The sequence below is a fragment of the Scaptodrosophila lebanonensis genome, unplaced genomic scaffold, assembly GCF_003285725.1.
Source record: "Scaptodrosophila lebanonensis strain 11010-0011.00,11010-0021.00 unplaced genomic scaffold, SlebRS2 tig00001415-arrow-pilon, whole genome shotgun sequence".
Classification (NCBI taxonomy): Eukaryota; Metazoa; Arthropoda; class Insecta; order Diptera; family Drosophilidae; genus Scaptodrosophila; species Scaptodrosophila lebanonensis.
Genome location: NW_022060742.1, coordinates 10,655,044 through 10,679,453, shown reverse-complemented (window position 1 = coordinate 10,679,453; position 24,410 = coordinate 10,655,044). Strand labels below are relative to the sequence as shown.

The 24,410-nt window shown below is 38.2% G+C and overlaps 3 protein-coding genes, 2 long non-coding RNA genes and 1 other non-coding gene across 6 annotated transcripts in view; 3 read left to right on the top strand and 3 right to left on the bottom strand.

Moving 5' to 3' along the window:
• The window catches only part of LOC115632904 (pericentrin), a 45,190-nt gene that overhangs the window by 5,881 nt on the left and 14,899 nt on the right, over window positions 1-24,410 (top strand). The window contains exons 2-8 of the mRNA XM_030530196.1: window positions 8,118-10,283; window positions 10,351-11,310; window positions 11,372-11,512; window positions 12,732-13,046; window positions 22,163-22,288; window positions 22,365-23,534; window positions 23,727-23,894. Of these exons, the coding sequence (XP_030386056.1) occupies window positions 8,118-10,283; window positions 10,351-11,310; window positions 11,372-11,512; window positions 12,732-13,046; window positions 22,163-22,288; window positions 22,365-23,534; window positions 23,727-23,894 (5,046 nt within the window). The remainder of the gene's footprint in view (window positions 1-8,117; window positions 10,284-10,350; window positions 11,311-11,371; window positions 11,513-12,731; window positions 13,047-22,162; window positions 22,289-22,364; window positions 23,535-23,726; window positions 23,895-24,410) is intronic.
• LOC115632906 lies at window positions 1,858-2,163 on the bottom strand. Its single transcript, XR_003996307.1, has 2 exons — window positions 2,060-2,163; window positions 1,858-2,005 (listed from the first exon to the last, which is right to left on the bottom strand). It is a non-coding gene; the product is annotated as an uncharacterized LOC115632906 (long non-coding RNA).
• LOC115632903 (turripeptide Gsg9.2-like) lies at window positions 4,890-5,432 on the bottom strand. Its single transcript, XM_030530194.1, has 3 exons — window positions 5,371-5,432; window positions 5,154-5,312; window positions 4,890-5,099 (listed from the first exon to the last, which is right to left on the bottom strand). The coding sequence occupies exons 1-3, from the start codon at window positions 5,396-5,398 to the stop codon at window positions 5,026-5,028; spliced, it is 261 nt and encodes an 86-aa protein (XP_030386054.1). The 5' UTR covers window positions 5,399-5,432; the 3' UTR covers window positions 4,890-5,025.
• LOC115632905 lies at window positions 6,040-6,616 on the bottom strand. Its single transcript, XR_003996306.1, has 3 exons — window positions 6,583-6,616; window positions 6,370-6,528; window positions 6,040-6,312 (listed from the first exon to the last, which is right to left on the bottom strand). It is a non-coding gene; the product is annotated as an uncharacterized LOC115632905 (long non-coding RNA).
• Trnas-cga lies at window positions 7,748-7,829 on the top strand. The gene has a single exon. It is a non-coding gene; the product is annotated as a tRNA-Ser (tRNA).
• On the top strand, window positions 17,614-19,008 carry LOC115632597 (putative odorant receptor 71a). Its single transcript, XM_030529822.1, has 4 exons — window positions 17,614-18,338; window positions 18,455-18,554; window positions 18,608-18,874; window positions 18,952-19,008. The coding sequence occupies exons 1-4, from the start codon at window positions 17,614-17,616 to the stop codon at window positions 19,006-19,008; spliced, it is 1,149 nt and encodes a 382-aa protein (XP_030385682.1).

Sequence of the window (24,410 nt, the reverse complement as noted above, 5' to 3'; positions counted from 1 at the left end):
ATGATTGCACTGCTTTTGCTTATAACCTAAAACAGTCGCAACCGCTCGTAAATCCCCGTCCTTTTTCTGTGACAAGAACTTAACCCCAAAATGCCGACACACGATTGCGTCAAAAAATGCGACGTCTGACGTGCACACAACGAGGTGACATCATTAAAAAATTTGAACACGAATTTATGGCGACAAACAAAACAAACAAAAACAAAAAGGGCAACAAAAATAACCAAAAAATGCACAGGCACGCATTCAAAGCTAATGGGCCTGGTCAGTGCTGGTGAGCTAAGAAATCACGAGCAAGAAGAATATTTGACCACATATTCTCGGTGTTTATGATTTTGATTGTGAAAATAGCATGTTTATTATTTCAAATGTCTATATATATAAAAATGAAAGTATGTGTGTATGTATGTATCTATGTATATTCCCTATAGACTCCGAACCGGCTCAACCGATTTTGATCAAATTTTGTGGCAAATAAGTGCACCTGAGAAGTTTCGTGGCGATTCGTCAACGCGATCAACCATCGTTTTCTGTCTTATTTCATTTTCATTTGTTTGACAGTCACTGTTTAGTTTGTTCTGTCTGTCCGTCCGTATGATCCCCTAGATCACAGAGACTGTAAGAGCTAGATACACCAAATTTTGCACAAAGATGCCTTATGTGTGTACGCTGTACAAGTTTGTTTTATTTATTTTTTATTTTCCCCCACTTTTCCCTATGGGGAATTTTCGGAAATGCAGCTTGTATAATCGCCTATATCTCGGAAGCATATGAATACGCACAAAATTTGCATTTAAGGAGGATGGGAGTTCCTCCTTTCCCACACTATTAGTTGTTTTCGATAACTCCCGTAATTTAAGTTTAATTATGGTATGCCGATTTTCAAGGAAGTTATATCCATCTCTGTAACCTCTGCCCAAGCGCTACCTGCACCTATTGTTGTTGTTGCTGAAGAATGGAGGACGAGAGTGGGTAGTCAAATATAATCAAGGACCTAACCGAAGCCATAAAAAGGGCAGGACGAATTGGGAGCGTTTAAAAAGCACAACAATAATATCAGTAATATCAGCTCTATATCCCTAAATACTCGTATCTATGTTATTTATTAGCTGAAGGCCACACAGACCCAAGTTTATATGTAATTTTAATTTCTTTTAAGTAATTTTAAGTTCTTTATATGTTAAAGAAGATTAAAATTAAATTATGTTCTTATTATTCTTTATAACATTTTCTTAGAAAAGAAAACCAAACTGCATTCATTGGCATTTGAAAATTGGTTTTGGTCCAGATTTATTAGGGATTTAAGAGGACACTTAAGAGCTAGAAAGCTAAAATGTTGACTACAGTTTTCTTGAACAGTGTAAATGGGCACTGAAGAGGTTATGGAATAAATATTAACTCCAAGGATTGAAAAGGAAGGTTATGGATTTGCTGTTTTTGATTCTTTTCTTAGGGGTGGATTTATTGTGAATTTAAGAGGGGATTCAAAAGCTAGAAAGCTGACTTCTATTAATTGTAAATAGCTTTGAGTTAATTCATTTAAAATATTGCAATTTTTCCGATAACCGATAACTCAACCAATGCGACATTGAGCCACAAAAAGTGTACACAATGTCAAGAAATATGATGCTGCTCGCATGGCACAATTGCTTATGTCCCTTATATTGAAATATAGGTGAATTGCAATATAACACTTAATCTTATAATTACAGAACTTTAGAGATGATAGTGCGTCTAGTTTTTTGCATAGTTAAAAAAAACTAATGTGTATCAATCAACGTTCCAAATATTGTTAGACCCTGCCAAAACTTCTCTGTCTAAGTGTAAATCTTTCGTGTACTTTTAACATCTATACAATAACTTTTTTACATATGTATGTTTATTATTTATTATTAATAGCTGTTGAGCATCAGAGCTCAGTTACACATGCAAAATATTATTGGAATTCAGGTACAGGCTGGCTGTTGAGAAGGTTTACATGGCCCGCTTGAAATCAGCTTAAATCCTGTGAAAATACAAATGTTATAAACTTGGGTTGATTAAATTATTTACTACCCACTTGGCTTGTCGGATACCCTAAGATTACAGTTCATAAATTGTAATTTGCAAGCATTATCAAAGGTAGAATAACATGATTTGTTGAAACCACACGATGGATTGAGAAATAAAGGACAAACTCTTTTGCATTGAGCGTCAACAGTGAAGATAGCTGAAAAAACTGGAAGTATTTGAAACAGATTGACTAATAGAACACATTTAAATAATATTCATACAAACCCAAGAGCAATCCAAATAGCAATTTCGTCATTTTATCCAAGCAAGCTATTCGACTATAATACGCGTTTTACACAAGTTTCAAATGAAAAACTTTGAAATTGTAATTTTATGCTACATAACTTCTAACGATCCATTTAGATACGAGTACCTTTTCTAAATACTATTGTTGTTTAATACAAATATTACGGGACAGTTCCAATAACTAATTAATTTCCATTGCAGATTTTGTAATTCGCCAATATTTTCTTATATCTGAAATATTTATTTATCTACTTATTTCCAAAGAACATTCCGTTTTAGACTGTTTTATGTAATGATGGAATGTAGGAATATCTAACATATCCAACATAACGTCATTATTTTTAAAGGAACAGACATATGTTCTGTTGTTCTCTGGTTCTCTTCTCTAGGATTGATATTCTTAACCTACTTGTTGAAATATACCCCGATTTATTTACAAAATATTATATTATTATTATAATATTATATAGACGTCGACACTCAACTTTCTGATGACATAATCGACGGAGAAGACATTAAAGACAACAATCAAGAAGATGGGCTTAATAATTCTACAATCTGGGTCTATGTCTCCTTAATATACACATCTGTATTCCGTGTATCAATATAGTAAAAAGTTATGTAGAGAGCGGTAGAAGCTGAAATAGATATGTTGCAAGTATTTCTAGGCAGGGAATTACACATTCTTCATAAATGTATGCCACAGGATGTAAATTAAAACAATCTGTACAATGAACTACCCTGTACCCGAAAGTGTGCAAAGTTTGGTGTATACGAAGTATATATACTAGAATATATATACTTTTTATGGGCTGCCACGCCTCCTTCTGCCTGTTACATTTTTCACCTCGAGCAAGCCTAACATACTCTTGTACTTTTATTGCACAGAGTAAAATACAAGAAAGAAATCGGTTAAGCACCAAATATTACTTTAGACGTTCTCTTAAGGAACTCTATGAAACTCGACAAAACGGAAGGTCTAGGAGTCTAAATCTAGGGGTAACTATTATACCTTTGGGTACAGGCTATTAAAATCAAATCATTTAAACGATATAAATATTCATTTATTTATTAATGACCCCGAGGCCTTACCTATTCGATACGTATTTTAATGTTCTTAGAATAACGCTACGCTTCGGATACGGGAGGAGTTATAGCCATGTCCGTCTGCTTGTCCGTTTATCTGTCTGTATAACACCTAGGATCTCAGAAAGTAGTTAGAATAACTAAACGTGGTATCCACATTCTCTCATATCCCTTGAAGTGACGAGTTTATTTTTATACCCTGTACCCGTAGGGTAAACAGGGTATATTAGGTTTGTGCAAAGTATGTAACATACAGAAGGAAGCATCTCCGACCCCATAAAGTATATATATTCTTGATCAGCATGACGAGAGAAATCGATCTAGACATGTCCGTCCGTCCGTCCGTCCGTCCGTCCGTCCGTCCGTCCGTCTGTCCGTCCGTCTGGATGAACGCGAGGATCTCAGAAACTATAAAAGCTAGAATAACCAAAGTTGGCATCCAGATTCTCCTAGGTCCGAGTAAGGACGAGTTTATTTTTTTTTTTTTAATTTTCCCCCCCTTCCCCCGCTACAGAATTTCGTCAATAGCGTCCACATTTCAAATGCTACCTAAACCAAACTTTGCACACATAATTTATATATAATTGTCTACTGTTGTTCAAAATTTTATCCAATTCGGTCAATTCTAAGAAAAGTAATTAGCAAAACGAATTCTCGCCAGTACAACCCCCCAAACTGCAGCAACAAGTTCGCTCTTCTTCTTCCTCTTTTTGCTGCTTCTATGGGTGCATATAACTCAGTGACGGAAGTTTACCTGGGTACAGGGTATTACACTGTCGGGCTTGCTCGACTGTAGCGTTCTCTCTTGTTTATTTTATTTTTATTCAGAATATCAACAATAATACTGTCGATTATAATCTAAAACTTAATATAACAATTTAAACTAAACTTAAAAGATAAGAAAGCCTCACACAAAGCTGTACAATGACGTCTATTAATGCCTCCGACACGTTTTTCGTTTTTCACCTCACTACCTCGCTATTAGTGATTTCTATAATATAAATGTATTCTTTTGAAACTGTACGGCTCGGTGTACGTGTTACTTTCTTTTAAGTATATTAATTTGATTCAATTAATTTAGTTTTTAAAATTTTGGTCTGTTTTTGTACAGAGTATTTAAGAGCATTCCTTTCGTGTTTCAATTTATATAACTATTCTACACAACCGAAAAGCACAGCAACCTTGTTATCCATTATAGTTACTGATCCTCTGGTTAGGTTAGGTAGGCGCGGTAGCTAAGTATATATCTGCCCATGTCATCTCCTAAGAACCGATGTCTGATCCTAAAAGGGGCCGGGCAGTCGCAGAAGCGGTGGATCACTGTTTTCTTATCTTGCTCTTCACAACTCCGTCAGATCCTTAAAAAAGGAACCATATTCATAAAGGCTTCACGCTTCACAACTTTCAAAATATATTGAATATGCTTCATGCTGTAATAAAAAATAGCAAGTTCCTAAATCTTTAATCGAAATAATTATAAATATCACTGACTATCTCAGTAAATCTTTTTTGTTGAAAATGCTTTATTTATTATTCAAATTTTATTTAATGTTCTTGCTTTCCCAAGAAAGAAGTAAATCGGTTAAGCATCAAAGTAAATAAATGCAAATTTTACTTTGGACGTTCATTTAAGAAACGCAATCAACCAAAAATAGGCATTGTACAAACCGGGAGGTTTTGGGATCTACACTCTGATCTGTAGACAAGCTTGTATCCTTAAAAAAAATCATTTAAACTCTATAAATACAAATTATTTATTTTAGACCCACCTGGCCTTCCTGCTTCTATTTCCTTACAGGTCTTACTATCAAATAAGCACTCATTTCCGAAAGTTTTATAACATGACCCATTGAATCCACAAACTGGACGATAAATACGATGGCAAATTTCATTGCACTTGGCGGCAATCATCGAAATGGCATTAGAAGCTGAAATTTAAATCTTTTGATTAATAATGTTGTAGCATTTTAACAAAACTGCAAATACCCAAGAGCAGTGTTAGATAGAGTTTCATCTTCAAATCCAAAATACCAATAAAGAATTAAATATAACGAGATACGTATTTATTTGAAATAATATCGATAGTTGGCGAGACCGTTTCTATTCGATACGTACATTCAACATTTCCATCTGGAACTAATGTCCTAAGCATAACGCTGCTCTTGCAATAAAATGATTGACCGGAAACACTTTAACTCGTATTTAAATCTAATCGAACTACTATATGGAATGGTGAGATTGCAACGATGCTCTGTTCTAGGTATACTCGTCGGCCAGAGTGCTGCTATTTATACTCTGTACATGAAATGTTCAAGAGTATATTAGGTTTGCGGGAGCTGAAAAAGGAGGCTTAGCAGACTCCACAAAGTATATATATTCTTGATCAGCATGACTAGACGAGTCGATCTATGTCTGTCTATCTGTCTGAACATCTGGAGCTCAGAGATTATAAAAGATAGAGACACCAAATTTTGCACAAAGATGCCTTATGTGTGTATTCTATACGAGTTTGTTTTATTTTTTTGATTTTCCCCCCCACTTCCCCCTATGGGGATGTTCCCGATTTCCATTCGTATAATCACCTATATCTCGGAGACTATAAGACCTAGGGACACCAAATTTTAGTCCCAGATGCCTTATGTGAGGTCACAGAAATTTTTATAATTTAATTTTTATTGAAATGTCTCAAGTGGACTAAATCTTATAGCTGATATAGCAGAGATTGGTACAAAAATGTTTATGGATGGAGAAGGGTGGCAGCAGGAATCGGGCTGGCTGGACTTTGACGTTCTACACGTTGCTTGCTTTCCTTGCTTTCCCAATAAAATAGCAAGACAGTTAAGCTTCAATTACGGTTGGGAAGAATATGTCGACATAATGGTATTTCTACATATATGTCACAGTGTCCCATGTGGATAAGTTGGTATTCTAGAACGAAGCAAATCATAAGCTCTGTATACATTAATTAATTTATTTGTTACCCACGTGATTTGTTACTTTTTTTTAAAATGCAGTTAAAATATTTAAGTCTGCAGACATTGCCAAATACATAATAACATTTGCCATTGAATGCACATTCTGGATGATAGCCGCCATCACATTCATCTATACATCTTGCGGCAAACGTAGATATGGCAGTGGATGCTGAAATTGAAATGTATCTATTAATATGGTTTCATTATTTATTCAAATCCGCACTTTTGTTTAAATACCCAAAAGCAAAGCAAGGTATATTTGCATCTTCACATCAAAAATTCGAATGAATTAACTAATATAATAGTATAGGTATTTATTTAAAAAATGAAACAATTTATTATATAAGTAGTAGGCGAGACCGTTCCTATTTGATACGTTTATAAAACCTTTCTGGTCGAAGAATTCTTCTTGAAATAACCCTACGGTATAAATTTGTTAGGCGAGACAGTTATTATTTTATACTTACTATAATATTTATAAGATATTATACGATACTGATGTTTTTTTCTTCTTGTTTTTCCCAAATTTCCCAAGCATATAAATGCTTGGAAAAACGGGTTTTGAAGGAGTGTTTTAGGTAATCGGGTGGCTGGCATGTGCTATGTACAATGCTTAAATGGCTCTATAATTATTTATTATTTTTGATCTAAGTACTTTTTGAAATTTCAAAGTTTGTCATTTATCTGAACCTGCATATATATCTGAAAGATACTAGCTTGTGTGTTTTGTTGTTGTTACTAACTATTAATTAATTAATTAATTAAGTCTGATATGGTTTGGAAAATTGCATTATTTAAAATTTACAAACTCTACGACTTCATAGTAGTATTTGATGTTAGGATTTCCATATCAACAGTTCAATATAGTTAGTTAAATGCTCGTAAAATTAAATATCATACTAGATTAGCCTAGTTAAAACATAAAAAATAGATCAATACGATGTATTATTATTGTATTTACGCAAAGCTTGAATTTAAAATTCATTTAAATTTTAAAATTGTTATTAAGTTGAAGAAAAATAAGGAGGGTACGCTTTTCTTCTTTTGCCAACTTTATCAACAAAATGTTATTAATTTATTTGCAAATGTGAGGACATTAATATAATTCATGTCTGAATTGATTACAATTACAATTGATGTCTGTAAACAATATAATATAAGCTAATACTAATTTCGATAAATTGAATTAATTTTTTTTTTGTTATCCATAGAATTTGCAATTACAATATTTCATATACTATAATAGTCGATTTCTTTGTTTAATAGTTATATAGTACATTGAAATGTGAAAATATTGCGCACTTATTTTTACGCAGCAATTTCGAGCGCTTTATTGCTTTCTGCCACCCTTGCCGTTGAAATGGCAAAATCGCCTCGCTTCGCTTGTAGCAGTCGTGGCCGAGTGGTTAAGGCGTCTGACTCGAAATCAGATTCCCTCTGGGAGCGTAGGTTCGAATCCTACCGGCTGCGTGCGAGAACACATTTTTTTTAAAATTTTTTTTTGTATTTTATCTGTTGAATTTTAAATTTTATTTTTGTTTTTATAGTTTTTTATTTTCACTTTTTATTTATTTAAAGTTTTTGTTGTTTTTTAGTATGTTTTTTTTTAAATAATTCACATATTTTGTGTAAAAAATACGTTGATGTTTCTTTAAATTATTTAAATTGAAATTATATTTTTAAAACTGTGATACTATGCAGATAGTTACTCTATAATTTGTTCATTTAATATAATCAAATATGTAATTTTATTTCTAGATAACATCATTGCTACGCAATCGCGGTAGCAACGGCGTCAGCTACAAGGCAGTCGAAGCGGCACCATCGGAAGAGTTAGCAACATCGTCAGCAACACAGGGCAGAGGCACAACTGCTGTTGGCCAGCAACATTCACAGGCAACAACTGGTCGCAATTACATATTGCAACATGTGGAGGTTGAATTTATTCCGACGTTAAATTTCGTGCTCGAGACACCGTCAACAGTCGGGCAGCAACAAACAAGGCAAGAGCAACATGTTGCCACGACCTCTGTAGTAGCCAGCGATAATGTTGATAAGACAGAGGCTGACAGCGATAACGATTCAACACACACATACATAATCTCAAGGGACAGCCATTCAACTACAACTACAACAGCAACAACACCACCAACGACCTCCAGCAGCACGCCCTACGCAGTCACATCCACAGACACCGCCGAGCTACTTAGGCAACAAAATAATTTGAGTCTTACAGAGGACGAGAGAACGATATCGTCGTTTACTATCGATGAGCCCACAAGCTCCATCACCATTGAAATGGCAGATCAACGTACAACAACAACAACAACATCGAATACAACACCAAAAGCAACCTCCACAGCAACAAGTGCTGAGACAACGAGCAGCATAGAAGAGGAAATTGAGGAGGCCATAGAAATAAGTGAAGTAGAGGAGGATTTGTTATCAGGTGGAGCAACTTTTCCGCCCCCCAAGTCCATCACAGCTGGAGAAAGCAGTCTGAGTGAGCTCCAACAGCACCCAATCCAACCACAAAGTGCCAAAACCGGTAGCAGTGACGAAGCTGACGAATTTCGAATCGACGATTCTCAACTGTCCGGTGGACAACTGGCGCAACATTTTGTTGTAGAAGACGAGAGTGATTCACAGCCCACAGGCTCTAGCAAAGAGACAACGCTCAGTGCCAACGATGACGATGATGAAGACGATTTTGACATTAGTTTGCCATTGGAACGACGAGTGGTGCATTCGCGACATGATGACAATGATGAAGATGATATAGAAGGTCAAGCCGTTGACGAATCTCTGAGCAACCAAAGTACAACAGACGATGTTTCCGATCTCGCAGATGAGCCCAGGCAAGCGCCAGCTACCGAAGATGAACAGACCCAAGCGAGCAGTGCCCCGCAAACGACAGCCACCAGCTATGCAGACACCCAAGGTGCTACGCAAGTGAGCGCTGGTGAATCGAAAATGGAACCGAGTCAACTGGAAGTCAGTGCCAGTGAATCGAGATTAGAGCAGAGTCAATTGGCAGCCACCTCCGATGAGGCAAATAGCGAACAGGATCATTCGATAGAGGAGATTGTTGCCACAAACGAATCCGTTGAAATAACCTACGACGGCGAAGAGGCTGTGGTCAGCAGTTCCCAGCAGACGGTAACCCAGGATTTCGCGCGGGAAACACAGATGGTTACAGATTTGGATGCAGAAGAGCCGCCAACCGTAAATGCAGTACAAACACTCAAGCTGCCGCAACTCCAACAGCCCCAAGTAGTCGAGCACAAATCAGCCATAGCCTTAGAGACGCTGCCAATACAGTCTGAACCGCTTGAACTGACAATCTTGGAGTTGGATGCCTCCGAAGAGGATGATGAGGAGTGCTCCCTGCAGCTCATGAAGCTGCGATTACTGGCTATGCAGCAGCAAACGCTTAGCGAAAATGGTGCCAAAGTGTCGCCCGCGGAATCGCCGGTCCCACATGTGAGCAGCAGTAGTGGAACCGTTAGTGGTAACAGCATGATGGAGATTAAGCAAATGGAACGTGTGCCGTTAGCTGAATATAGCAAGGACGTGCTCGAGGATATCACTGAGGAAAGCGAACGTTTGCTTTCGCTAAGCACAACGGCGGAGGAAGAGGGGCAGTCCCTCTCGATGGAAGATTCCAAAACTCTGCTAGCCGGCAAGCATGCAGGCAGCAGCTCCAGCCTGATTAGCCTAAACATGCTTAGGCAGCTGGAGGCCAAGGTTCAGGAGCTGCACACTGAGTTGGAGAGTAAGGATCAAGGCTTGGCTTCACTAAATGCGCAGCTAGAAGCGGCGCGAAGGGAAGCGAGTGCTGGACCCGGATCGGCGCGTGATAGCAGCTCGCTGATGACCAACTCGACAGAGTATCGCACATTGCAGGAGGAATTTGGGGCGCCGGTAAGTCAGTCTGACGTCGCTAAATAAAGCTGATATTCTACACACTATCTTCTCTCTTTTCACTTAGACTCTGGACATATATGTGGAGCTCTCTCGACGCGATGAGATGATTGCCAAGCTAAGCGATTCACTGCAGCAATCCTTGAACATACGGGAACAGTTGCAAACGGATGCGGATCGTCTTAATGGCGAGGTGCAATCATTGCGGCGACAACTCAACGAGGCCATCGATTCAGTGAAGCGCTGGCCACGCACTCTGGCACCCGATCAGGAGAGCAACGCCGGACAGCGTCTATCGGAAATATCCATGGATCTAATAAGCGAGAGTGACGATGAACTGGAACGTCACTTCTTCGAAGACCACGACGAACGAGGTTCGCGCAGTTCCCGTGAGCGTCAGTTATCTGTGTCGTATCAGGGAGTACAGCCATCCATCGCCGCAACCATCGACGAGCCGGGCTTGGAGCCGCTGGCGCCCAATTGGACGCCGGCCTTTAGCAAACAGATTGAACAATTCCAGACCTATTTGCTGCCCAACGAGCAGCGTTTGTTTCTCATGGTGCAGCGCAAATTCGATGACTATTTGGCTCAGCAGCTGGAACAATGTCGCCAGCAGGCAGAGGACGAGCTGAAGATCGCTCGGGATCAATGGGAAACCGAGAAAGCGGCCCACAACAGCGCCATGGCTGAAATGCAGCAGCAACGCCAGACGCAGCAAGCGGCACACGCCAAACAAATGGAAGAGTTGCGCAAATACTTCGAGCACAAGTGCGCCGATCTGGAGAAACAATTCTCTGACGACGTATTCTCGCACAAGTCCCAAATTCTGGGTGGCGACAGCTCATCCGAATGCTCGGAGGCAGAGCAAATGCCCGAGGAAGTAGCCAGCATAGTACCAGTAAAGGAGACGTCGCCGCGCAAGCGCAAACGCGCCGAACTGCTGCTCAGTCCCAGTCACAGACAAATGACACCCTGCGGCCTGGACTCGCTGGGCGAGAAGGGTGCTGGTCGGGATGGTAACGCCAATGTAAGCTACTTGATATCATGTACCCACCATTCTCTCTAACATATTTCCCCCATACCTGTAGATATCGTTGGAAATAGCTGACTTAAAGACATTCTATCAGTCCCACATACAAGAACTGAAACGCGCTCATGAGGAAAAGGTGCGCCAGCTGAAGGAGCGTTTAAAGAGTTACGAGCACCCCCAGCTAGATGACGATTACTTGGTGAGTAGCTCCTCCTCTACTGACACTTAAATGAAACTAACGCTAGAAGTTTGCACTGCGCGCTGAAGGGTGAAGGTTTTCATTTCGTTCATTGAAAAGCATTTATCATGTCTGCGAATTGCCATATTCGTATAGATCAGTCTTTTTGCTTTACTTCTAAACATTCTAAACATTAAGCCAGGGATTGGATTTGATTTTGGTTATGGTGGAGATTGTTAGTATGATCAACGAGATTACTGGCTACTAGACCTCTAGAACTCTTTCATTTTGTGTATGCCTGCGCGTCGAATATTTAAATTAGGTCTGTAGTATATGTTATTACCCTTATTGAATTAAATAGGGATAGGGAATGAAGATCTATTATTCGTTAGGTCAATACTATAGAGCGCTCTTTAGTGGTATATAAGATTTAAGCTTGATAATTCGTTTTCTATATTGAAACAGAAATATCTAAAAAATAGCGATTTTTAAACCTTCATAAAAAAGTAAAATAGGGTCATTAGCTTTAACTCTTCGGTAGAAAGATAAACTGGATAAGAAAGATATAATCTAGTTTTTCTCTCATTAATTATAGAAATTATCCATCAGAAATATGTCACAGAAAAAAAAAAAAACAAAGTAGGCGTCTTTTTTAAAACATTTAACATTTCAAATTGCATGTTCCTAAAAAAACGTTGTTTAAATAAAAGAACTGAATTATATTACAAAAACTAAAACAGCTGTACGAATAAGAAATATTGACAAATAAAAAAAAAATTAAAAAATAAAGCAAAATAGTAGAAAATTTTGATAAAAAGCTAAAAATAGTAAATATACATTTTTAAAAAAGTTCTGACAGTCAGGATAGAAGCCTGTCCGTAAAGCTATCGGGTTGATTTTATGCTTTGAAAAGATTGTTCCTACGACAGCTTTAGAATATTAACCAAATATTATTTCCAAATATGTTCAGATGTCCTAAATAGTTTAGAAATAATATAAAATGCTAGTTAATATCGAAAATGAAAACCCGCCACCCACAAGCGATATTTTGCGAACATTAGAGATCGTTCGTTACCATATTTTTTTTTTTTGTATATTTCTAATAGCTTTGTTTTGTGCTAACTGCATGTTCTTTCTTGTTCAATTCTCTCTTAATTTTTATAACCCAATAAACTACCAAAACACGCACAAATTGCAACCCGCATACCTGCAATATCGGCAATAAAACTAACCCGCACAGCCGACAAACAAATTAATGCATACCTGCCGCCAAACGATCGAAACACAAACTGAAACCGCGAAGCCAAATAACGAATCGCATCTCACCAAAGATGGTACCGATGATATAGAGGGCTTGGCCGATAGTGTTCAGGCCGTTCGTAATGCCTCGTTAATCATCATCGATGAGGATGAATTGAATTTCGCGAACGATAAAGACAATGACAATGAGTCTCAGGTGATCAGACGCATTATCGAAGAGTACGAGCGACGATTGCAGGAGCAATTGGCATTGGCCCGTCAGGACATTGCCGCCGAGCTGGAGCAACATATACAGGTGAGGTGTTTCGGATCGAAGCGTCTATATGCATATAAACTATATATATATAGTATTTATCTATGTTTTAACTTATTTGTACTAAAAATTATTCGCTAACCAGTTGCGTTTTTTGCATGTTTTCTGTGATTCACTGATACGCCTTTAGGCAGATCCACATATATGTAAATATATGTGCATATATCTCTATATACATACCTATAGTTCTAAGTCTTGCATTTTATTTATACAAACAGACAACAAAGCACGTCGTCGTGTGGCGTTTCGTTCGCCACAAAAAACGTGCAAAATGTTTGTCAAGTTGCCAAAAATCGAATGAAAACTGAAAAGTGGAAATCATGCTGCCAAGATATTTTGAGTACGTGTGGCTTCTTGTGTATATATATCCGCTGTTGTGCAGTGTTAGATATAGAGGCGCACATACATATTAGATTGAAACAGCACGCGCGCACTTTGGACGATACGCAATTACATTTCGCTCTTAAATAAAACCTATGCTTCGAAATGAACTGAGAAGAGCAGGCTCTGATTTCTGCTCCCTGTTTCCCGAGCTATTTTTAAGGCCGCAGTCAATGATCGCCAGGCATTGACATCTGTCAGTCCCTGCTTTATCTCTCAACGCTTCCAGTCCGAATGTCTCCGCAGTGTGTGGCCGCATGATATGGCAAGATATCCACACTATATATACGTACGATGTATATGAATATATTCGTATATGTATTTATTTGGAAGCACATACATTATTTCGTATTTCATAAATACTTAATGGGTGGGATTCAGGCTGAGAGATATATAGTATATATCTTTATAATGGTCATTAGGCAAGTTTACTAAAAAAAACGAAGGTCAGAATGCTTTTTTTGTAGAATGGGAAAGTATATATTATATGGAAAAAATATGCCAGAAATATAGTCAAATAATTTAAGCATTTCAAAAGAATTTCAAGTGTTGCAATACAATGGTTTTGTAATTTCGTTGACCTTTCAAAAATGTATCAATATTGTTAGAGGAAATGGGCGGTATATACTAAATACAATCTTAAAGATTTTAATAATTTTATAATAAAGAATGAAAGCAAATTGTAAGACCTACATTTTTTCTATAAATACGAAGAAATTTCTAAATACATTACCTTATTTTATTTTCAAATATTTTATGTTATTTATCACAACCATATTAAATATTATTTACAAGTTAAATAATTGAAGCAACGATTTACGCTTCATATAATGCCATGTCCCACTTATCTTGTCAAAAAATAGACTTGCACTTCTGCCATATCATTCTGTGTGTCGCCAACATAATTTTGCAGACAATTTGTAGACGTTTTGCAGTCTTTATTTCAAAGCTTTTTGGCAGTCAGAACAGTTTACGTGTTCTTTTTGCCGGGACGATGTCCCCCACTAACAAATGCCCCATGTTCGACAAGACAAACAAAAACAAACGTGATAGAGCGTTATACTCAATCTTGGCTAGGGGGTACTCTTTAGACGTATATATTTATTTTATTTTAACTGTAAATTATCTGAATTTAAGTATGATGTAGCAAGCTTAACTTTAACTATGTAGACTATTTCTGGCTCGATTGCTTCTACAGTATTGCATACTCCAAAGTTTAAAAATAGAAACTTAGGATACCTTATGAAATTAATCCGCTTTGCAAAGATTCATCATTTTCATGGAATCTACATAATTTGGAAAATAGTTATATATCGATAGTACAAAAGTATAGTTCAGAGTTAGTTGCTTCTAAAGCTTATCGTTTGCGAGGGGTAGGCGTTCATACCTACAAACATTCAACTGCCAAATCAATCCACATTCAGTAAAATGGGTCATTAAATCACCCTTTTCGACGCCACACAAATTGTCAAAAGAGAAAGATACCCCTTTGCTATCTTTAGATATCACAAAAATTACAATCGCGCCCCCATTCTACATTCCTATGTACTTCACACACACAGACACACACCCGCACTGATCAAATAAACTCCACACACATTGAAATTTTAACGGCGTTTTCGCGTTCATTATTAAAGCTCCACCGGAAGTGCTGCCTCGCTTAGAATTAATCAACTTTGCTGCAGTTGGTAAATTAAGAAGTGCAGACAAACAAGTTTAACTCACACTTTCCGTACAATAATAACAATGATGCTAAGTACATATATACATGGATATGTAATGGCTGTTGGGTCATAACTGCTTGAAATTAACGTACATAAATTTGAATTAATTTTAACACGCTCACCACAAAGGCGCAGTTGGCGGGACACTGCACTATCGACCATGTGCTCAGAGAATGCCGGCAACTGCCCTGCCCGCTCTCTTTCCATTTCATTGCTGCTCTGCCTCTCACACGCAGACGCCTTTGATGGTTGATCTTCATTAAATAGTCTGCTCGCATGCGACGCCTTCTCAGTCGTTACCGTTACTTCTAGGCGTGCGTGTGTCAGGCGCATGCTTTTTTTTTTCAATCGCGGCAACATCGCGAGAAGAAATTCATTTCAATTTTGTATATGTATGTGTGTATAAAAAGAGATAAAAGTGTCTCCAAGAGAAGCAATAACTTACGAGTACATACATACGTATATGCAAAAATCATTGCCAAAAAGGCGGCAATACACACAACAAACAAATAAATAAACTTGTGTCTATTAATTGAAGCTGCCGCAGTGCTGTCAAATTAAAAACACATGTACACACTTGCGCGTATGTGTTTGTGAATAGTAATAGTGTGTGCATGCTCTATTGCTAACGGAAATTCAAATTTGAGTGCAACGGTTTTTCAAAAACTATTCATGAACCGCAGATTAAACATTTGTTGCTCAAATGCCAAACAAACACAACAAAATCAAAAGTAAAGAAAACCAAATGAGATAACAAAAGTATTTTAAATATTTAATCAATGGCAACTAAGTGTGTGAATAATTAAACATAGCAAGACCTTCCATACAATAATATTACAGATGAAAGGCATATTTGGATACGAGAAAATTGAGAGAAAAGTAAGCAAATACAAACCGTACCAAACGCACATCCCTATATATTTGTGTATATATGTACATACATATGTTTATATGTATGTATGTAAGTGGGTGCTTGTGTTAATGAAGATTATAAAACTTAAGGTCAACATCTGCGTGGCTAGTTTCCTTGTATATAAGTATCTGTGAATTTTTCAAAAAGTTTATTTTTTTAAGCCTTTGCGACATAAGAATTCAGGTTACTTCTCTTATTTGTTTCGTTCTGTATTATTAAATTATATATAATTTAAACAGCAATAAATTAAAATTATTGATGAAGTTCCTTCTATTCCTGCCCAAGCACCTAAAATAAATTTTAAAATCCAATATCTTTATGGTGTGCTCAAAAATATTTATTGAGATTAAACGGCTGCATCTTAGGCGTTCGATTTTAAATCTATTTATGGGAATTATTTCTTTCTTATCAAAAATTTAATATCCATAAATATTTAAAAGTTTACTAAAGATATCTCTAGCTATAATTCGAAGGGAATTAGTTTATTAAAGATCTCCATGAAACTACACCTCTTATGTACCTACATCCACATGTGAACAAGAAATTTGATTAAAACTCATAGATTCTGCCAGAATTTGGTTACCTAATTATATATCCAAATAAATATATTATTTTTTTTTAATTATTTTAACGAATTAAATCTAGTATTAATATTAAATTAACTAGTGCTAGAACTCAAAGCCTTAACTATTTAATGTCTGGAACACAGTCCGATAGACACACACTTTTATCTAGAAAAACTCTTTTATGACCCCTTTTTGAAGTGCCTTGCACAAGCCAAAGCTATACAGAATTTAATAATTGGTAATTAAAACCTTTATTTTGATTAAAGGGGTGTCTAATGCGTTATTCACGTTAATTCACTTTCACATTTCATGTCCACACCAACATCTCAGAGCCATTGCATGTTCGACTGTCACCCCTCAATCCGCAAGTTCCAAATATGGACTCGGTGTAAACAAACAAATGGCATGGTTCACAAGATGCACTTAGCCCTAAAAAAGAACAGAAACCCTCACACTTCTCGAAAGCAAGCGACAGCATCCATCGCCTAATTTTGAAGTCGTTGCCCTTTTCTGAAACGATAAACAGAGAGTTTCTTGTGTTTTGGTGACCGCCCCTAACTTTTCCCGATCTGTGTTTATTTTCGTCGTCCAAGGCGCAAAATTTTGGTATTTGTTTGCCGTTGCTTCCTTTTCGGGTGATGCATATTTTGGAGAATGTACGTATTGTGTGGATGTGTCTATATATAGTTTGTGTCGCGGAGTTGTGCTTGCTTGTAGAGGTGTTCCTCTTCTTAGCATTTGTGAATGAACGGAATTCAATTAGCTGGGCTCGCTGCTATGCAAATTACTTTATTGATTTGTAATTTTCGAGAAAATTTCACATGGCATTGCTAATTGAAATTTAATTGAAAAGCCGCTACGCCCATTAAATTGAGTAATTGAGGCATCCTTCATCCAGTAAATAGCTTTAAAAGCCACTTGCTTCGATCCTAAGCCAATCAGTTGATCCTAGAGCTCTTTTCGCTATGAGTTTCGATAATATCCAAGCCTCTCGCATTCTTCTGCGTATACTCAGCGCCTGCGGCTTGTGGCCCGAGGACACCATCTCCAGGCGGTGGTTCTCTGAATATTCACACTGCTATCGCTATGTTTTGCATTTTCTGCTGACTTTCGTATACACTTCTTTGATGTGGGTCGAGGTGCTGCTGAGCACGGACTTCGCCCACACCATTGACGTCTTGTTCATCACTCTGACGGAGACGGCACTCTGTGTAAAGATCTACAACAATTGGCGATATGCCCACAAAGTTCAGGAACTGCTCACGGAGTGGAGCAGCAGCCAACAGTTTGAATTGAGGTCGAGTGATGAGTGCAAGATGTGGCAACGGGAGCAGCGCAAATTCGGACTTATTATCAAGGGATATATTGGCTGTAGTGAGGGCGTGGTGCCGTGCCTCTTTTTATCGGTGCTCGTCAATTTTCCCAATGAGTTGCCCGTATGGATATGGACGCCGTTTGATTGGCACCAACCACGAATGTTCTGGCTAGTCTATGCCTACACGCTTCTGAGTCTGTCGTTCACCTGCATTTCGAATATTTCCCTGGATATGCTAAACTGTTATATGATGCTGCATTTGTCGCTATGCCTTCGGTTGTTGGGTCTACGTTTGGAAAAACTTCAGCCCGCCGATGAGCTCCATTTGAGGGAGCAGTTTGTCGAGAATGTGTCGCTGCATAGGCGCATTAAGAGGTAAATCGATAAGGAAGCTAGTGTTGCCTAAAACGATATATCGATCATGCTACTTCTTTTAATTTCAGTCTGAAAGAACATCTTTTGTAAAATATTGTAATTTATATTCTTTCTAGCCAAGCCCAACTGGTAGAAAATTATATCTCGAATACTACCACTATTCAAATACTGCTGAGCTCTATTATTCTCTGTCTAAGCATCTATCGCATGCAGCTTGTAAGTTATTCTGGTCAACCTTTTTATCCATCTATAAGTCATCTTTCGATTAGCTCAACATTCTAGAATATCCTGGAATTGTTGCTGCCATGCTTCAATATTGTGTTTCAATGACTCTGCAAATTTATGTGCCCAGTTTTTATGGCAATGAGATCACCTACTATTCGAACCAGCTAACCAAAGCTGCGTACTTTTCTCAATGGCCACCTATGTCCTCAAAAATGCGACATTTGATTTGCGTTTTTATGACCTATTTGAATCGTCCTTTGAAACTGCGAGCTGGCGGTTTCTTTGACATCGGCTTGCCGCTCTTTACCAAGGTATTGTGGATTTTTAGATCTAATTGGAGTTGCTATATTGTTGGTATGATTAATCGTATACACATATTTGTTTGCAGACAATGAATCAGGCGTACAGCCTGCTGGCCTTGCTGCTCAATTTGAATAACAACTAAAACTGTTTGAAGTTCTCTATTGAACATAATTAGAATGTAGTTTGAAATTTTTCTCACTTGTATTTGTAAACTTAATAAAAGTCGTAGATGTTTTCGCTGTTCGTTATTATTTCAATGTCTTCAATGCCAATGGAGAAGGACTTAGATTCGCATAGAAGTGACGGATAAAGCATTTCCACTTAATTTCCATATCGTCCAGAACTGAAGCTAAATGCTGAAAAACAAAATTTTGCTACAAAATTTTTTGGGAATTTTTTCTCCGCTACTTTGTATATTTATTTTTTTATTTTAGTGAAATATTATTGGGGATTTTTCAAACTTAAGATTAAAATACCAAAAGAATATAAAGCAATCGTTAATATTAAAATTAATTTTGGGAAACGAAATAATGTCTTCTTTTCTTATTTCATTGTTCGGAATAATAATTTTTTGCTTAAGCTTTTAAAATTGGTAAATGATTAATTATATGATATGTTCATGGTATACATGTATTTTTCTAAATGATAATAATAATATGGGAATTTCGATCGAGAGTAAAAGTGTATGTGCAGATCATAACTCGACTCTAGCAAATCAGCAAATCTTTAGGCTTCAGTTTGTTTTCGTTATAAGTTTAAAAGCATATTTTAGTTGTATACGATTATGTTAACGAAAATTTGTACGCAATATCCTTTTCATAATGAGTTTAACAATTTGCGATAGTAAAGAATTTCTTAGTGGTGATATACGTATACGTTCGGAAGAAAGAAAGCAAAACAAAACATTACTTTCTTTCAGATTTTATTGGCATAACTATACATATACGTACTTGTATAGTACTATCTTAGATTAGATTGTTTTTATTTTTCTTCTTAGACTGGCTTGAGCTCCAAAACAATTGTGATTTGCTTTTTTACTTGCTTGATCAACTCATTATTCGTGGTGCTACACCATTTTTCTTCTGAAGATTTGCTTTTGGAAATTGCAGGGATTGATTTTTTGGTCGGAATTTTTCCTCATGTTTTGTAGAACGTAGAACGAGCAACATAGCTAGTCTTTATTCCATAAACATTTCTATTATTATTGAGAGAATTTTTGTTATAAATGCAAATGTTGTTATCAGACACGGAATTGCGCGCCTCGTTATGCAAAATTCTAAAAATACTTCAATGCTGAAAATATGAAATCGAAAAAAGTAAATCATATGCAAGAGCGTGTGAAATGCAAGTGACAAAAATAATACGAGAATTAGTCGCAGGGGAACAAATATAGGAGTGGAAATGACAAATAGCTGTGAGTTTTTAGAACACCATCTCAGGGAAATAGAGAATGTATGGACGAGAGAGAGAGAGGAGAGAGAGAGAGAGAAGAGAGAGAGAGAGAGAGAGAGAGAGAGATATGATAGCGAGCGAGAGAATGCTAGCGAGATTCTAGCTTGAGTCTACTCTCTCTCTATCTCTCGCTCTCTCGCATCTCTATCTCTCTCTCTCTCTCTCTCTATCTCTCTCGCTCTCTCTCTCTCTCTCCTCGTCTCGTCTCTCGCAGAGAGAGAGAGAGAGCTATGGCAGCCTGAACTCGCGCACGTAGTATTCGCAGTTCAAAATAAATGTTGTTTTCCCAAATAAGCAAATAAAATGCTTACATTATGTACTGATTGTGAATTTTTGAGACTGCAGCTGTGTTAGCAAATAATGCACAGCCTTATTATTGTATTCTAGTATATAGCGAGGCATCAACAAAGACTATCAGGGAGAATTGTAATCTTCCGAGATCGCGACCCCCCAACACAGCCGATAAGTCAACACCAGCCCATCAGCAGTTGATGAGTACTTTTTAAAATCAATTTTAATTACGGTCTTTCAATTTTGATGTGCATTTTCATTTAATTTTATTTAGATTATGGCAATTGCATGACAGTTGCGCTTCTCCAGGGGGAGTAGCTTTTAATTGAACTGAACGATTGCGGGGTAACTTTTTTCCTTTTTTTGTTGATAAATAAAGAAAGACAAGAAACACTTACAAGCAGACAAGAAGGAAAACACGAAACTGCAATTTGCAGCCGATTCTGGAAGAACTCTTCACCCACTCCTCCTCAAAAGCACTCTTTCTGGCCCTATTGCTTGTGCTTGGTGGCACATTTATTAAGATTTATGCGTTGCATGCGCTGCAGTCTTCCATTGGTGTCTTGGGTTGTGCTCTTATAAACAAATAAAGACGTTTCTGCAGACATTTGTTTGATTCTACCGAAGCCACAACGATCGTCTTGTCAGATTGTCAGGAAAATAAAGCGGAAAGGCGAAACACAAACGCAAAAGTCTACAACTGTTTCCACGTAATTTTTTGATCCATGTAAATATTTTGCTTAAATGCTGCTATAAACAATAAATATTTGTGTTCCGTTGGGCAGTGTTGAAAGGCATCTTGTAGATGGAAAGGGCATCTGTTGATGGAAACAGCTCCATTGAAAGGTGAAAGCGCATGCTAAGAAGTTTTTAATGCCGAAGGAGGCGGTAGCTGACAAATCGGACTGTCTGAGCATCGAGATCTTTTGAATGATAATAAAGCTAAGAATATGAAACTGGAAATGTAGCCTAGTCCTATTATAAATCATATATAGACTCATTATTTTATATACATACTTGGCTTCCCTAGAACAACTTTTATGAGAACAACTTTTGTGTGAGTTAGGTTATAAGTTTCATTAAAATATGGTCGCTACAACAGATATATGATACTGTTATAGCCTCGAACGGTGAGGAAATCTCTTGTTTACCTAGAAAACTTATATATTATTCCGATATTATAATAATAATAATAATAACTCACTTATTTAAGTTTCAATAAAGCGAAGCAAAACAATCAAAAAGCAGCGGAATAATTGGTGCGGCATTCAATCTTAGTTCCAAACAACTTCTTTGTTTATTTGATGCCTGATTTTGTTCTGCAGCTTCAATAAAATCTGTGCTATTTATATTTCATGCCATATATTTCCCATAAAAACGATCGATGCAATTTAAAGGGTATAGAAGAGGCGGACGCTTTTGTGTTTTAATAGCTCTACAACGCTGGCTATTCAACTTTCTCATCGACAACGTTTCAGCCGTTTTTCTTTTCTTTTTTGACGAAAATCAAGCCAACCATTTTTTTAACACGCCATTTCTCCATGTATTTACAGAATTTACTGTCCGAGAATACGGTCGATGATCAGCACTGGCCGAAGGAGCTGATCTTGCTGCGTGAGAAATTTACGGCCAAAAGTCAATTGGAAATAACGCAGCTGAATATTAAGCATGCCGATGAGGTGAGTTTCCAAAAGATCTATAAATACCATCGCCTTGACTATAACTTATACTAATATACTCGTACTCCCCCCACAGATGTCGCGCATGAAACTCGAATATGAGAAACAACTGAATCGGAAGAACAAACGCCATCTGACCTTTGACTCGGCGCGAGACTTGGAGCACATCATCAGTGAACGGGATGGCCTGCGCGAGCTCTCGAAGAGTTTCCGTAGTGTGCTCAGCCAGCTGGCCAAGTGTGTGGCGAACTGCGAAGACGATCTGAATGCCACGCTATCCGAGGAGGTGCAACGCTTGCTCGCCCACAGTCGCAGTCAGGAAGGTGGCGAGGATCAGGACCAAACACTGAGCAGCTCCCTCCTGCACACATCGCTTAACACGAGCAAGCAGGTGCGCTTTGTGCCCGATGTGCACAGCCTGCTGGAGGTGGTTGAGGATCCCAGCCTCTTGCAGTTCATTGACAGCAAAAGTGTGGAGGAGCAGAGCGAGGACTTTGACTTGAATGATTGTCTGGAGCGTTTGAAGGCGGAGGCGGCGTATTTGTTGCGTCTCTCGGCAGATCTGCATCATCAACGCGCCAATGCCTCGTCCGAGCATTTGGAGGAGACAGAGAAGCAGGAGCACGAGCTGTGCTGTGAGGCCGAGGATGGCCTGAAGGTAACAGCGCAGCAGCAGCAGTGGAATAAGTTTCTGCGCACGAACTCCCTCAACGATCAGCAGTTGGGCGTGGCAAGTCAGCGCAAGAGCAGCGATGCGGGCCAAGGCAAGACGCACAGCTCCTTGCCGCCCGATTTGCAGAAGCATGCGGGCAATGCCTCTGAGCTAAGTTTCCAGCTGATCGAGCTGAAGAATCGTCTGATCAAATCGGAGACGGATCGACAGAACCTGCAGCAGCAGCTGACACACACCATCGATCGGAATGCGGAGCTCGGTCAGGAACTGCAGCAGCTACGCGATCAGCTATCACAGCTCAGCTCGCTCAATCACACGGACTACGCGGAGGGCTATGGCTTGGGCGCCATCAAGAGCCCACAATCGCTTTCTGTGGCAGACAAGTCGTCGGCTAGCTTTGCACAGCTGCAGGAGAAGGCGCGAAACCTGCTCTCATCGCCCACACAACAGAAGCCGCGGGAGCAGAGCCAGAACGGCACGGTGCTTTTACTCCAAATGATCGAGGACTTTTGTCGTGAGGGCGACAAGGTGGTGGAGTGCGGCAAAAGAGATCGCGAGGATCTGCAAGCACAGGTGAGTCATCATTTAAAGTTTATCCTTCGATCTTCTCGCGTCCTCTCTGATCGTCGCGATCAAGTTCCCCCCTCATATTGTGTGTGAGTGCTAAACGCATGATCAGTTAATTGCCCGAAACTACCTGCCAGTTCGTAGTTTTAAACCTTATTACGATCCTCCCCACACATATATACATATATACCGTCACAGATCGACACCGCTGACAAACAGCTAAAGGCCACGCGTCTCTTTCTGGAAGAACAGGCGGCCGAGCGCGAACAGGAACGCGATGAGTTTGTGCGCGAAATCGAGCGCCTTAAGGCACAGTTGCGTGACAAAGAGAAGGAGAGCAGCTCCTTTGCCAATGCCTCCGAGGAGGTGAGTCCAACTCCACGTCAATTGCAATGCCTCATAAGTTCGTGGTTTGGGATTGGTTTTGGTTTTGATTTTAACTCTGTTGCCATGATTGTTAGTCATAAGCCTTGGTTCAATTTCATTTCTGTTTGGTTATTGGTTTAAGTTCGGAAGCTTTACAGCGTTACTTACTCACGTACTCGTAGTATAAGGCGGTCTACTAAAATGCAACAAAATTGCTAAGAAGTCTAGGCAAATAATTTCCACAAATTAAAGTATAAATTAACAGGGTTTTTCTGGTTTCCCGAAATGTAAACATTTGCGATTTTGAAGAGTTCTAGCGATCGTTAATAGAAAAAGATTTCAATGGAAAAGTTAGTATCATATAAAATTTTTTTTATATATATAAATATTTTTAATTTTTTTTATTTGACAATTTTTTTTTTATTTTTGGTTTATTTCTTTGGTTTTTTAAGTGAAACTGAATTGTGCTTTTAAAGTGTATGTTTGTAACAGCTAGAATAAAGAATGCTACATCAA